This window comes from Taurulus bubalis (genome assembly GCF_910589615.1).
Source record: "Taurulus bubalis genome assembly, chromosome: 3".
Lineage (NCBI taxonomy): Eukaryota > Metazoa > Chordata > Actinopteri > Perciformes > Cottidae > Taurulus > Taurulus bubalis.
Genome location: NC_136591.1, coordinates 27486197 through 27499293, shown reverse-complemented (window position 1 = coordinate 27499293; position 13097 = coordinate 27486197). Strand labels below are relative to the sequence as shown.

Genomic DNA, 13097 nt, shown 5'->3' with positions numbered 1-13097 from the left:
CCATGCTCCTTTTGTTCTGTCTCCCACAGCCATCTTTTCACAGTGGGTGTGAGGACAAAACTACTTTCTTGCTTTGTGTTTTTCATCGAGCTCAGACTAAGTCAGCATACTGTTTTTATTGTTATCCTCAATATCAACTTGGAAGTACACAATATCACATATCTATAAACGTATATCTGTGTTTTTGTGTGCATGTTTTCCATTGTACTCTGTCAACCATTAATTATATTACTTTATTGTCATAGTTGTAGCCCTATTTGATTTCCTATTATCTGTGGTTTTTGTTATGGGTGCTTATAGTTCCTTCCCGTTTCACGCCATCAACAATTTGTCTGACATATTGTTCTTATCTGCGGCTGCAATTGATTATTTTCATTTATTAACCTGCTGTTTTTTTCAAATGTTTTAATTTAGTGCCGTATCTATTCTTTCAAATGCCAATTGCATGTCTCAAGACTCAATGTGGTGACTTCAAACTGCTTTTTGACAGCAGAACCACAACCCACCAAGATTCATTTTACAAAAATTGTGGAACAGAGAAAAGCTTATCAGCGCATTAGAGTTGCCAAAACCAGTGGCTTTTGGATTAAAAGATTTATTTAGCCTGACTACTTTGGTTTCTGTTCTAAACTGATTTAATGTGATTGATCATTGTGTTGATTGGATTTATCATTAATGTTTTGTTCTGAGTTTTTTCACATCATGGCTGTACAATTATTTGTATTACAACACAAAATAACATTACTTTAACTAGGTTATTTTTAGACTAAAAGTAAATCAAGCAGACACATAAAGGTTGTATTGAAAGAAAATGTATCCTCAAATGTCCTGATACTATTTTTATATAATTTTCTAAACCGAGCGTCTGACCTTGTTAACAGTTCGTTGCATTACACGTAAAAAAGAAAATCGAAAATAGATGAAAGTTTCACGTCTCTCTAAGTGACTATACTTCTGATGCTGCAGTGTTATTCCTCTGGGACATGCATCAGAATAGATCAACGCCTCTTTTGACAATCCAGTGTTTTTTTTCCATTATAGTGCTCCCAGATGCTCAGCCGACTGAGCAGATAGTCACGAGGAGTCCATTCATTCTCCACGAGAGCTGAACACCCGAGACAGGCTTGACAATGACTGTCAGCGTGTTGACAAGGAAATGTTGACCGCAACGCAGAGTTTGGGCAAATTGTATGTCATAATCCCATCAACTGCTAGCTGTGCCATTTGTCCTACAGTGCAATCATGTATGCTTTAATATTGGTAGTAAGTAATTTTATTTCTAGTGTCAATATCCGCTTTTCCAATAAGGTTCCATTGTAGATTTAGTATACTGTAGTCAGGTGGTTGCGTGTTTTTTCTTTTTCTTTTTTAAGTGCACTATTTCAATTTCAGTATAAAATCTTAATTTATTGTTGTTTATTTTGAAGATTAAAAGCCCTCTTTTGCTGCAACATCATTCTGAATCCGTTATTTCCAATAACCTTCGTTGCATGGTGTATGCTGAGGCCAGTGGCGAGTGCAATGCATATCACATGCTGTGTGAAAGGCTCACGAGCTGTTCTTTATACAGTATGTAGTCAAAGTTAGACGATACAGTGCAACTGCACGCTGTGAGAGAAAGTAGAACATCAAGAGACACTCTCAAGGGGGGTGTTGTCACTTAAAGTCCTCTGCACAAAGTCATTGTGTTCATGAATTGTTGAGACTAAAACCCCTTTTTTAGTGATGGAGGAGAAGTTTTGAAAACGGGCATTTATACACACCTTGCTACCATTCCCATGAGTCTTAGTTTTGGCTCATGGCCCAAAGGCAGGAGTCCCACCTGTTGGTTTACCCTTTGAGGCCAGGTCCAGGCTATTTGCAAAGGCAGAAAGGGACTAATTGTCTAAGGCCTAAGAGACAGATGACCCAAGGGCCCAGCTTATGTTTACCCCATTGCCATGTTGGTTCTACTCCCAGTGCAGCTTCTTTGGGTTGTTGTTCTCTGAAACTGTTTGACTTTCAAACTTCATGGGGTCTGTGCACTCTTCTAAGTCTGCTGATCATCATGGATCTGAGGGAATTAATTCCTCTCTTAGATGAACCCCACCACTCTGTTTCCCTCTCTGACTCATTTTTTTCACTCATGCTGTGTGAGGTTTTCATACATTAAAAGTTGTTTCCTGACAGAGCTTCATAAATAAGTCAGTCTAGATGGCCTGTTCAAGAACCAGCACTGATCGGGGACATGCACAGTTGTTGTTTTTATGGGCAGGGAGGCGGACGAAGATACTGGATGACTTCTGTGGTGCAACTAACTTGTCTGTTCGGACTTGACGCTGACCATAATAATGGATTGCATGACATGAATAATGCAGCATAATTTTTCCTTCTGTAGAAGCAGAGGGAAGTTCGAGTAAAGTCATCACTTTGAATGGGCTGTGCTGCATTTCTGCCTCAGAGTTTTCCTCAGTTTCACTCACATCGTCACCACCTGTGTCCAGACACTTATTCCATGTGACACATGTGCCACTGCCTAATTAGTTCTTCCACAGCGCTCAATCCTCCTCTTCCTTCTCTCATGATCTCCTCCCCTGTGCTGGTCACTATCCCACCTTTACGCGTCTTCCTTTAGAGCTCTTTCTTCTGCCCTCTCTTTGTCTGGCCTCTTGACATTAGAAGCCCTGCTCGGGATTGAAGAGTACACGACCCCTTCACTGCATTAAAATGGTCTCACCAAATGTGCTTAGTGGAAATGGCTTTAGTGTGCTAATCCATCCTGGGAGAGAACATGTTGCATAACACTCAGACTCGGCTGCTTCCTCAGATCCAGGTGGACTTGTCTACTCGCTAGAACATTTCCAAGAGAGAGAGCGAGCCCTGTACAGTGCAGGTTCTTATTGCTATGAGCGATGTTTGTAGTTAGGGATCAGACGGACACATCTAAACACTTGGGTTCACTTTATTTTCGAGTTGTACTTTTTGCAAGTTTAAAGGTACTCGTTCCAGTCTACACAGCTGTGAAGACAAAAATAGAAAATGTAAGCACCGGACTGCTCTTCTTATGTATGCTATTTTGTATGCTCCTTTATGGAAAATATATTGCATATTTGATATAAAGAGATAATTTAGTATCAGTTACATCCTGGCGACATTATTATAAGCAACTACTATGTGAGAAGTGTGCAGGGACATACAGTAAAGAGCATACAATGTCATTCTATTCATCTTTTGACATTGAATCTGTTGTAGACGTATCAGCCATGTACTCAACAACTGTGGAGGGAAACAATATTATCAAGTGTTTTGCAAACAATAAATAATGAATGACAAGATTTTCAAGCAAGTAACTGCACTGACGGGTCAGTATGTCCACCTCGCCAACATGTCATGTCGTCATGGTTTGCCCGCTGCTACTTTTCCTAGTCTTTGCATCATTTACACTCTGTGATAACCAATGTCAATGCTATTATCGCATATTGGTACTGATTAAGGTTGTATACCTTATCACATGGCTGCTCTACTCATAAACATTTCAGATTCAACCTCCACTGAAGGTCCCGTCGCCCTTTCCTTCACGCTGCAAATCACTCCGGGTCGACTTTGCCCATTCTGTCTTCCTTGCTTTTGTATCAGCACAACGCAGCGCTTCTTTAATTGAGTTTTGCGTCTGCTTTAATATCATGTCATACCCAGAATCGGAGGAGATGGTAGAGGGGGTTGTACAGAGAAAGGGAATAGTCTCTTCTTCCTGCTTGCTTGCACTGCATCTAATTTCCTTGTTGCTCAGGTGGCCTTGACTTTCCAGTTATTCTTCACTCATTAGTCAAGCGTGGAACTAAGTGTTATTTCTTTTTTAAATGGTAACAATTGTTACTTTCTCTAATTTATGTTTTTTTATTCTGTTTTACTGATGGGTAAGTCTGTTTTGATCCAGCTGTTATTGCAGTCCTGCAACCCAAATGTCCAATGTGGGACAATGAAGGCTTAACTGAAGTAAACCACATTCTTTTATAGTAGGTGTAAATGTGACATATTTTCTAGCATATTCAGTTCATAAATCCTTGCTTTACTTGAAGCAAGTGCATGTGTACTGTGTTTGTAGTTTCATCTAGCAGTATGCAGCGTCATTTAGATATGTATAGAAGGGAGCAAAAAATAAATAAATGTGACAACGATCTTCAGCTCTACTTTTGAAACATTGTGGTCCTTTTCCACCCGTCAAGCCTACTCATTCGTAAGCTTCTTGCAAAAAATAAATAAATAAAAGCAAAACTCCTTCGTGCCAGGGACTAGTGTTGCCATGGACCCAAGTGCTCACGACTGCACCACTGTGACGCTGCACTGTTACAGTGTCCTCTCACTTCTGCTGACTCCAATGTAACCCAAAGCTGTCCCGTAATTTGATTTAGTCTTCTCAGTTAAGTTGCTAGGGTCAGCTCAGCTCCCAGTCTCCAAGTCCCAGCAAGAGGCCAGGTCTGCAGTAACGACGACAACAGCAAGGCACTGCAGGAGTGAAGATGCTGCCAACTTCCCAAAGAGAAGTTGTCAATGGCCCTGCACCAGCAAAGGGCAGCATTAAAGGGATCGTAAACATGTAGCCTTCTCTTCTCTTACTAGGTATTGGTTTGCCTTGTTTGAAGCATGTGGCTTTAGCGGAGTGCAATTTTCTTGGCGAATTCAGATTTCTTTTAAAGGCCAAACTTGCTAGTTCTGACTTTCTTTCTTTCTAAGAATTATAAATGAAGGCATACATAATCACTGCGAATATTCTGAGCAGCATGCATGGGAATGATTTTACGATATGTAATATATTAATAGCTTTTTCCCTGATGTTTTTAAGTAAATTGCAAAATGTGTTGCTAGTTGCGTTCTTAGAAAATACCCTAATTCTAGTGAAAAAGTCGGTATGTTAGCAACAATGTGTGTGTGGCTGAGATTATAGTTGGTCACTATCTCTGCCGCTGTGCATTTGACGTAAACCATCGTGCGGTGCATGTGTGTAAATTTGGTCTTGGCCGTTCATGCTGTAAATTGTCCAATTCTGGCCAATTAGTTAGTGAATCTCTAGGCTTGAGGCTTTTTCAGTCATGCTGCATTCTTGAAATGGCAAATTGGGTTATATTTAATTCTAAGGTACTTTTAACGGGCCTTGAGGACATGGGCATTAATCAACTGCTGCATAGCAGTTCATTTTTGTCTGTACTTAGTCTTTGACCATGCAGCGCATGATAATCGGTGAAGATCCAGTCTGTATATGTTTGCATATGTGCCTTTCTTGCCCACCCGTGAGCCCTCTGCCCCCTGGCTGTCCTGTGGCGTCTCACTCTTATCCTGTCTGTCTCCATGTGACATCTGATCTCCCAAATCGCTGCGTCACAGCGAGGTGCTCAGCTGTCCCCCTCGCGGGATGCCTGACCAGCTCACACTAATCTCTACGCACACACACACACACACACACACACACACACACACACACACACACACACACACACACAGATTATTCTCACCTCTTTGAGGATGCAGATAAGTGTGCACACATGCAAGACACAGCATGTAAACCGTATACTAATTTTGTGTTTTTATTTTGGCCCTTCTTTATTAGTTCATGCACAGTGTGGATGATGTTAGCATTTTGCTAACTGGAGCTCCTACCTAATCTAAAACCTCATGTATACACTGGCCGGAGCTGTATTAGGTTGTATAATACCATCCGGAAAATCCGTTTTGCTCACCAGAGGTTGCAGACTGTGCACAAGAGGAGTAACACCACTGATTTGTATTCCCCCAATGAGATACTTGAGCATGGAAATTAGTTATCTTTGACAATACTTCTGCTGGAGCTTGTCGGCTTTGTGCCCACTGTAGGCTGCATCAAGTGACTGCTGTGGCTAAATGATGGATGGCAGACCACTTTTTTAATGGTCTGTGATTATGGTCTGCTCAGTCAGAATGACATGGCTGCAGACCTGCAACAAGCCATGTCTCATTGTGTCCTCTTTCCTGCAGTTTTCCAGCTGAGACACGTCTACAGAAGCAACATTAGGATGTATACCACTGGGATTGGGAGTGAAAACACATAAAATCTGGCTCACAGGACACCTTATTGCTGAGGGAGCAGGGCCAGGAGCGCGATGAATCCTACTGTTCGCTCATTACGCTGGAGGGCTGCACATGGTGTATATATATAAACATGTTTGTGTGAGACGGATCACTTTAAGTTCACCTCGGATAACCCTGTCTTTTATCACGTCAGACATTTTACAAAACAAACGGCAGTGGCTGATAGGGAGTTGTTCAGAAACCCTGCAGAATAAATGTGATTGGTAACTGGAGTTGCTCTAATTGCATAGAAACATCTTCTACTTGAAAATGTTCAAATATTTTGTGTTTTAACTGTAGTTATAGGAGCATTAGCATTAGTGCAGTGAACTAAAATGTGCTTACTCTAACTTACCTAAAACCTGGACAAAAGCTACCTGGGATTTCTTCCAAAATATACTGGTGATTATTTAACTAACTCAAATTTGGTATCAGACAATTTGTCTCCTGTTTCCCCGACATTTGAGTCTTTTTCTAAGAGATTCGAGATTCTAAGAGATTCGACCGGCTGTTCAACATCTACATGCTTCCACTGGCTCAGATTATGAAAAACAACAATGTGTGTTATCATAATTATGCAGATGACACACAACTCTACATAACTATATCACCAGGGACTATAGTCCCATACAAGGGCTGGCTAAATGCATTGAAGAAATAACTGGATGTGCCAGAATTTTCTTCAATTAAATCAAGATAAAACAGAAGTAATTGTTTTTGGTCCCAAGGACGAATGATTGAAAGTCAGCGCTCAGCTTCAATCACTAATGTTAAAAACCTCAAACCAAGCCAGAAATCTAGGTGTAGTTATGAATTCAGACCTCAACCTGAACAGCCATATCAAGACAATTACAAAATCAGCCTACTACCACCTGAAGAATATATCAAGGGTTAGAGGACTTATGTCTCAACAGGATCTGGAGAAACTTGTCCATGCATTTATCTTCAGTAGACTTGACTACTGTAACGGTGTGTTCACAGGCCTCTGTAAAAAGTCAATCAGGAAGCTGCAGCTGATTCAGAACGCTGCAGCTCGAGTCCTCACTAAGACCAGGAAAGTGGATCACATCACTCCAGTTTTGAGGTCTTTGCACTGGCTCCCTGTCAAACAAAGAATTGACTTTAAAATCCTGCTGCTGGTTTATAAAGCACTGAATGGTTTAGGGCCTAAGTATGTTTGTGATCTGCTGCTACCTTATGAACCATCCCGGCCCCTCAGGTCGTCTGGGACGAGTCTACTTTCTGTTCCAAGAGTCAGAACTAAACATGGAGAAGCAGCGTTCAGCTTTTCTGCTCCACAGATCTGGAACAAGGTCCCTGGAAGCTGCAGGTCTGCTGAGACCCTCAGCTCCTTTAAAATCCAGATTGAAGACTTTTCTGTTTGCTGTTGCCTTTAACTGAACCAGATTCAATTACTGCATCTCACTACTGCATTTTATTTCTTAAACTGCACTGCAACTTTTATTCAACTTTTATTTTTTGCTTTTTCAACTTTTATTTTTTATTTTGCTTTTTGACTGTTTTAATGTTTTCTTGACTGTTTTTAAATCTGCATTATGTTTTGATGCTTTTAATGGTTTTATGTGAAGCACTTTGAGTCGTCTTGTTGTTGAAATGTGCTATACAAATAAACTTGCCTTGAAAACAGCATGAATTTATCCCATTGACTTGAATGGGGTTTCGGCGTGATTTCAAGTTTAAAACGTTAACAAATGTCTTGAGTTTATTTGCTTTGCTCAATTGGACATTTTTTGATAGCTAGCACAGTTTAGGATTTATTTTTTTTTTTTTTTTCTTTTTACTATTTCAGAGTTTACAATGGGTGTGTATGGCGCAGGTTAGAGTGGTGATGTCATCGCTAGAGCATGGAGGAGCTTCAGACTCTTGCGAAAAAAATATTAGCATTTTGCCATTCACTCCACAATTTTCACTCTTCAGGCATAATTTATACATATTAAACGTAGGAAATCTTGTCTTTTGTCGTAAACTTGTGTCAACCGAATCCACAGATTCACACATTTGTTTGAATCTGCCTGATTGTGGGAGGAAGTCTACCTTTCTCCTCCATTAAGTCCCATTTTAAATATGACCACAATTTTCTCCCATGAAGCAAACGTGGGCACTTTCTGAACTGCCATTACGCTCTCATTTCTAAACTCCAAAAAACTTTTAAGTGCACGGAAACATTCACAAGAGTCTTGTGCTTCTCCTGATTCTGTTATTTTCGCGATGGGAGTCACGGTCACATACATTAGTTTGAAAGGTTGTTTTCGTTAAATCCAATCCACACCATCCAAATTTATTGTGAAATGTTTCTAGTTCACTACTTTAATCAGCCAACCTAAAGACTTAATATGAATTAAAGTCGTGGCAGCTTTGAGTGACAGGTGGGTGCCGTCCCAGGCTGCTAGCAGGCTGCGCCACTTAGATCCACCTCTTTTCCCATTTTTGGATTACCAAGCTGTGTCGTCACTGCCAAGATGGCGACGGCCGGAGCCACTCACTTTGAGCTTCATGTCTGTGCTTCAGAAACCTTTGGGTGACGTCTCGGTGACTATGTCCATATTTAAACAGTGGGTGTGAGACGAGAAGTAAGAAACAAGGGTTGTTTTCAAAGGTTCAAGGATTATTATTATTATTATTATTAATAATTTAGGCTGAGTGTCCTGATAGTGATATAGTGCCAGTGTCTTTTTTCAAAGCGCTCTTGACAAAAAACTGTTTTCTCTCTGGCTTGCCACACGAGACATTCAAAGTTTCATTGAAAACCTCAGTAGATTTATTTATGTGAAGAAGAAGAAGAAGAAGAAAAAAAGACATTTGGTACAGCCCTACTGAGATTAGTCTGATCAGTATGCATGGGAATAAATTACAACATAGTAGATTTGTTTGTATTTCTCACATCCCCCTGATTGTCTGAATAACTGGTGCACTGTCCCTCTGGTGCGCTATGCTGCGCAAAAAAAATGTTGTCTGAATGTTTGATTATTAATTCATAACACCTGTTCAACTGGAGCATGGACAGATGGGCCTGTGTGTTTGTCACGGGGGGGGGGGGAGGATGGTGTTTGTTGGGGAAAAAGAGCAAGACTGGCTGGTTTATCCAACTCTCAGTCACTGATCTGTTGGACTTGCACTCAGAGAGCGTAAGCCCCAGTAAAACCTTCCCCGTGTTGTGTGTTTTAGCGTGTACAGCCCACGTGCTTCATTCACTCAGCAAGAGCATAGCTGCTCCCTGTTTAGGATTATTCTGCTGGGAATAGACTGAGTCACGCTATAGAAGACCAGGCAGATAGACGCACAAGGAGAGGGGGCTGGATGGAGGTCGTAATGGGGGCCTTTGAGTTGGATGACGCTGACAAAGAAAGAGATTTTGGACAATTTGAATTATACTGTTCTCTCAAAACTCTCTTCCTCTGCAACTCATTCCTTAATGACCATCAATGTCTATAACTACTGACCTCTGGGCAAGTACAGAAACGTACACATGTATCTGTGGGTCACTGGCGTTGGAGGCTATATAGTTCATTGTATGCCCACAATACAAATAGTATTGTCTGTAGGGACATTTATGCATCGGTGCACTTTTTTTGCATTGCTTTCTCTTTAAACTAAATGTTTTTCTATAAAATGAGTTATTGCTTGAAAGATACACAACATCAGCAATCCACTGCATCCACAAAGTATTCAGTCCAAAACAAGGAGGAACACTCAGAATGCATGTTATAAGTGTGACGTGGTTAGACGAGACAATTTAATCTCACTGTTTGTAATATTCAGGATATTAGCAGCCCCTTTTCAACTTTTTCAAAATGAGGTTGACCCACTTTGTGATATATTTTTATCTGGTTCAATGCTAAATTTAGCTCATTGAAATGTGGGAACTTGTTTTTTTACTTTCTGGATTTGAGGCGTTTCAGCTGACGCCCCGATGTAGAGCAACTTGCAGCGAGTGTGCAAGCAAGAGTTCAGAGTTTTGATCAAGGGCACTCTGACAAGATACTGTGTTGTTAACCAACTTGCATGATCTGTTGTAGTTAAGGGGGCAAAGCTGTGTCAAAGGAAGGCCACTGCTAAATTGTTTGCCTGCCATACTACACAAAACCCAATCTTGGAAGTACTTAATTTGCATATCTCTCTAACAATACTTATCTTATTAGAGAACACTGACAGGGTCACAGACATTGGCCACCGTAAGGACACAGGACCGTCTCCCTAATCATTGTTTTTGTCCCTTTTCTTCCCTTGTTTATTTGTATGTGTCTTTAAGGTGGTCTTGGTGCGATGGAACGAGCCCTTCCAGAAACTGGCTACCTGTGATACAGATGGAGGGATCTTTGTTTGGATCCAGTATGAAGGCCGCTGGTCCGTGGAGCTGGTCAATGACCGTGGAGCCCAGGTAAAATACATTACACAGAAATGGGACATGAAGTAAATCAATAAATAAGTGTATTTTTACTTTGACACTGAATTAAGCGAGGTGGCTTATAAATAATATATCAATAGACCATGCTGCTTTGAACAATATATAACTTACTATTTTAAAATGTTCTCTAAAATAACTTGACTGTTTTAAAAAAACGCTTTTGATGTGTATGATCATATCAGCGTTATCGTGACTAGCTCAGTGATGGAGCAGGTCGTCCTTCAATTGGCGGTTCGATACCCGGCCTCGCTAGTCATGTTGATGCATGTTGGGCAAGACTCTTTTCACCCCAAATTGCTCCCGTAGGCCGTACAGGTTTATGAATGTATGAATGGTTTGATAGTCCTGATGGGTATAAAATATTACTGGGGCCACCACAGAAACTTGCAAATGTATTATCCAGGGATTCACATTTTAGTCTCATTACTGTTTCTATATATATATATATATATATATATATATATATATATATATATATATATATATATATATATATATATATATATATATATATATATATATCCCTGTAACAATTTGGTGCAGAATATGTGTAACGTGTGGACATTAGGGTGGTACTACCTCCCTGTAACAGCTACTGCAGCATTAAGCGCAAACAGGAGGTTGAGTGGCAACGTCAGCTTAATCCTCTTCCACCTCTTTCCCTCAGTTTTAGGTTTAGGTTAGAAAAAGGTGGATTTGTTGGATAACTACGAACTGTTCATTTTGGTAATCAAGCTAGTGTCTCATCATTTCATTCTTAACTGATGTGTCTGGTGCTCTGTAGGTGAGTGACTTCACCTGGTCCCATGATGGCACCCAGGCTCTTATCTCCTACCGAGATGGCTTTGTACTGGTGGGATCAGTCAGCGGGCAGAGACACTGGTCCTCCGAGATCAACCTGGAAAGCCAGATTACGTGTGGTATCTGGACCCCCGATGACCAGCAGGTAACATGCACGCACACATACATGCAGGTACTTAAAAGCTTTTTGTGAGCATGTGGACCTCCACAACATGTTTTACCAGTTTGGGGATATGATCGGGTTGACCTCCCAACACATATGTGTTCTATTGAGTATATCTGCTCTTTTAACGATAACAATGCTGAAATGCACTTTTAAAAAAAAAAGGTTGACATGGCAGTGCATTTTTCAAAAAGTGCATTTTTATATATATATATATATATATATATATATATATATATATATATATATATATATATATATATATATTATAATATATATATATATATATATATATATATATTATAATATATATATATATATATATATATATATATATATATTATAATATATATATATACCTGAGTGCACACAGGCCCATGGAGAATCGTGTTCCTTACAATTATAATATATATATTATAATATATATATATATATATTATAATATATATATATATATATATATATATATATATATATATATATATTATAATATATATATATATATAATATATATATATATATATATATTATAATATATATATATATATATATATTATAATATATATATATATATATATATATTATAATATATATATATATATATATATATATTATAATATATATATATATATATATATATATTATAATATATATATATATATATATATATATATATATATATATATATATATATATTATAATTGTAAGGAACACGATTCTCCATGGGTCTGTGTGCACTCAGGTAAAAAGTCCCCACCGGGATAGAGCACGCACGTCCCACACAATTGTGACTGGTGCAATGTATGTGCCTAGCATTATGCCAGCCTTTGAATGCTAATAGACATAGAAGTTTTAGGTTGTCATTTTCCACTTTTAGTATGTGGACTTGCCACTCAGACGGCTGAGACGGGCCCTGAGGGAAATCATCTTTGAGTGACAGCAAAGTGTCTTGAATGTTTTGTGAGGCTATGTTTTTGCTTTCAAGCTGTTAAGTTGTCAGCTCAGGTTGGACATCATCAAACATCCAGTCTCCATATGCATATGCCTTTTTGTTTCTTTCATCCCATTTACAACTATTTTTCCAAGTCATTTTCCTTGTGATATGCATTTCTTTTGTCTTTCTTTGCTCTCTATCTGTCATCTCTGTGTCTATTTCTGTGTGTGCCTCCCTTTTCCTCTTTTTTTTATTGTCTGTCTTCTGTCTAAGTTAAATGTCTGTTGTTTTTCTCTTTCTTCTTCTCCCTAATAACCCTTGACTATTTCTCTCTAGGTGTTGTTTGGTACTGCAGATGGACAGGTGATAGTGATGGACTGCCATGGGCGCATGCTGGCCCACATTCTGCTGCATGAGTCGGACGGCATCGTCAGCATGTCCTGGAACTATCCCAGTTTCCTGGTGGAGGACAGCAGTGAGAGCGACACAGACTCTGACGACTACTGCCCTCCACAAAGTAAGCTGCTTGGGGTTTGAATAGATGGCTCCTTGTGGTTTCTGCAGGCACACAAAAGCAAATTCCACTGAAACACGTCCAGCATAGACATGATGTAAGTGTATATTATGATGAAGAATTTGAGAGAGACGGGTTTAGCTAGTAAGGAGTTGTGGCTATCAGGACTTTAGTGCAG

The 13097-nt window shown here is 39.5% G+C and overlaps 1 protein-coding gene across 2 annotated transcripts in view; it reads left to right on the top strand.

Moving 5' to 3' along the window:
* Positions 1–13097, top strand: part of tulp4a (TUB like protein 4a) — a gene marked incomplete at its 5' end in the record, with an annotated part of 30115 nt that overhangs the window by 4737 nt on the left and 12281 nt on the right. For both annotated transcript variants that reach the window (XM_079215339.1, XM_079215338.1), the window contains 3 exons: positions 10352–10480; positions 11292–11453; positions 12742–12922. In XM_079215339.1, the coding sequence (XP_079071465.1) occupies positions 10352–10480; positions 11292–11453; positions 12742–12922 (472 nt within the window). The remainder of the gene's footprint in view (positions 1–10351; positions 10481–11291; positions 11454–12741; positions 12923–13097) is intronic.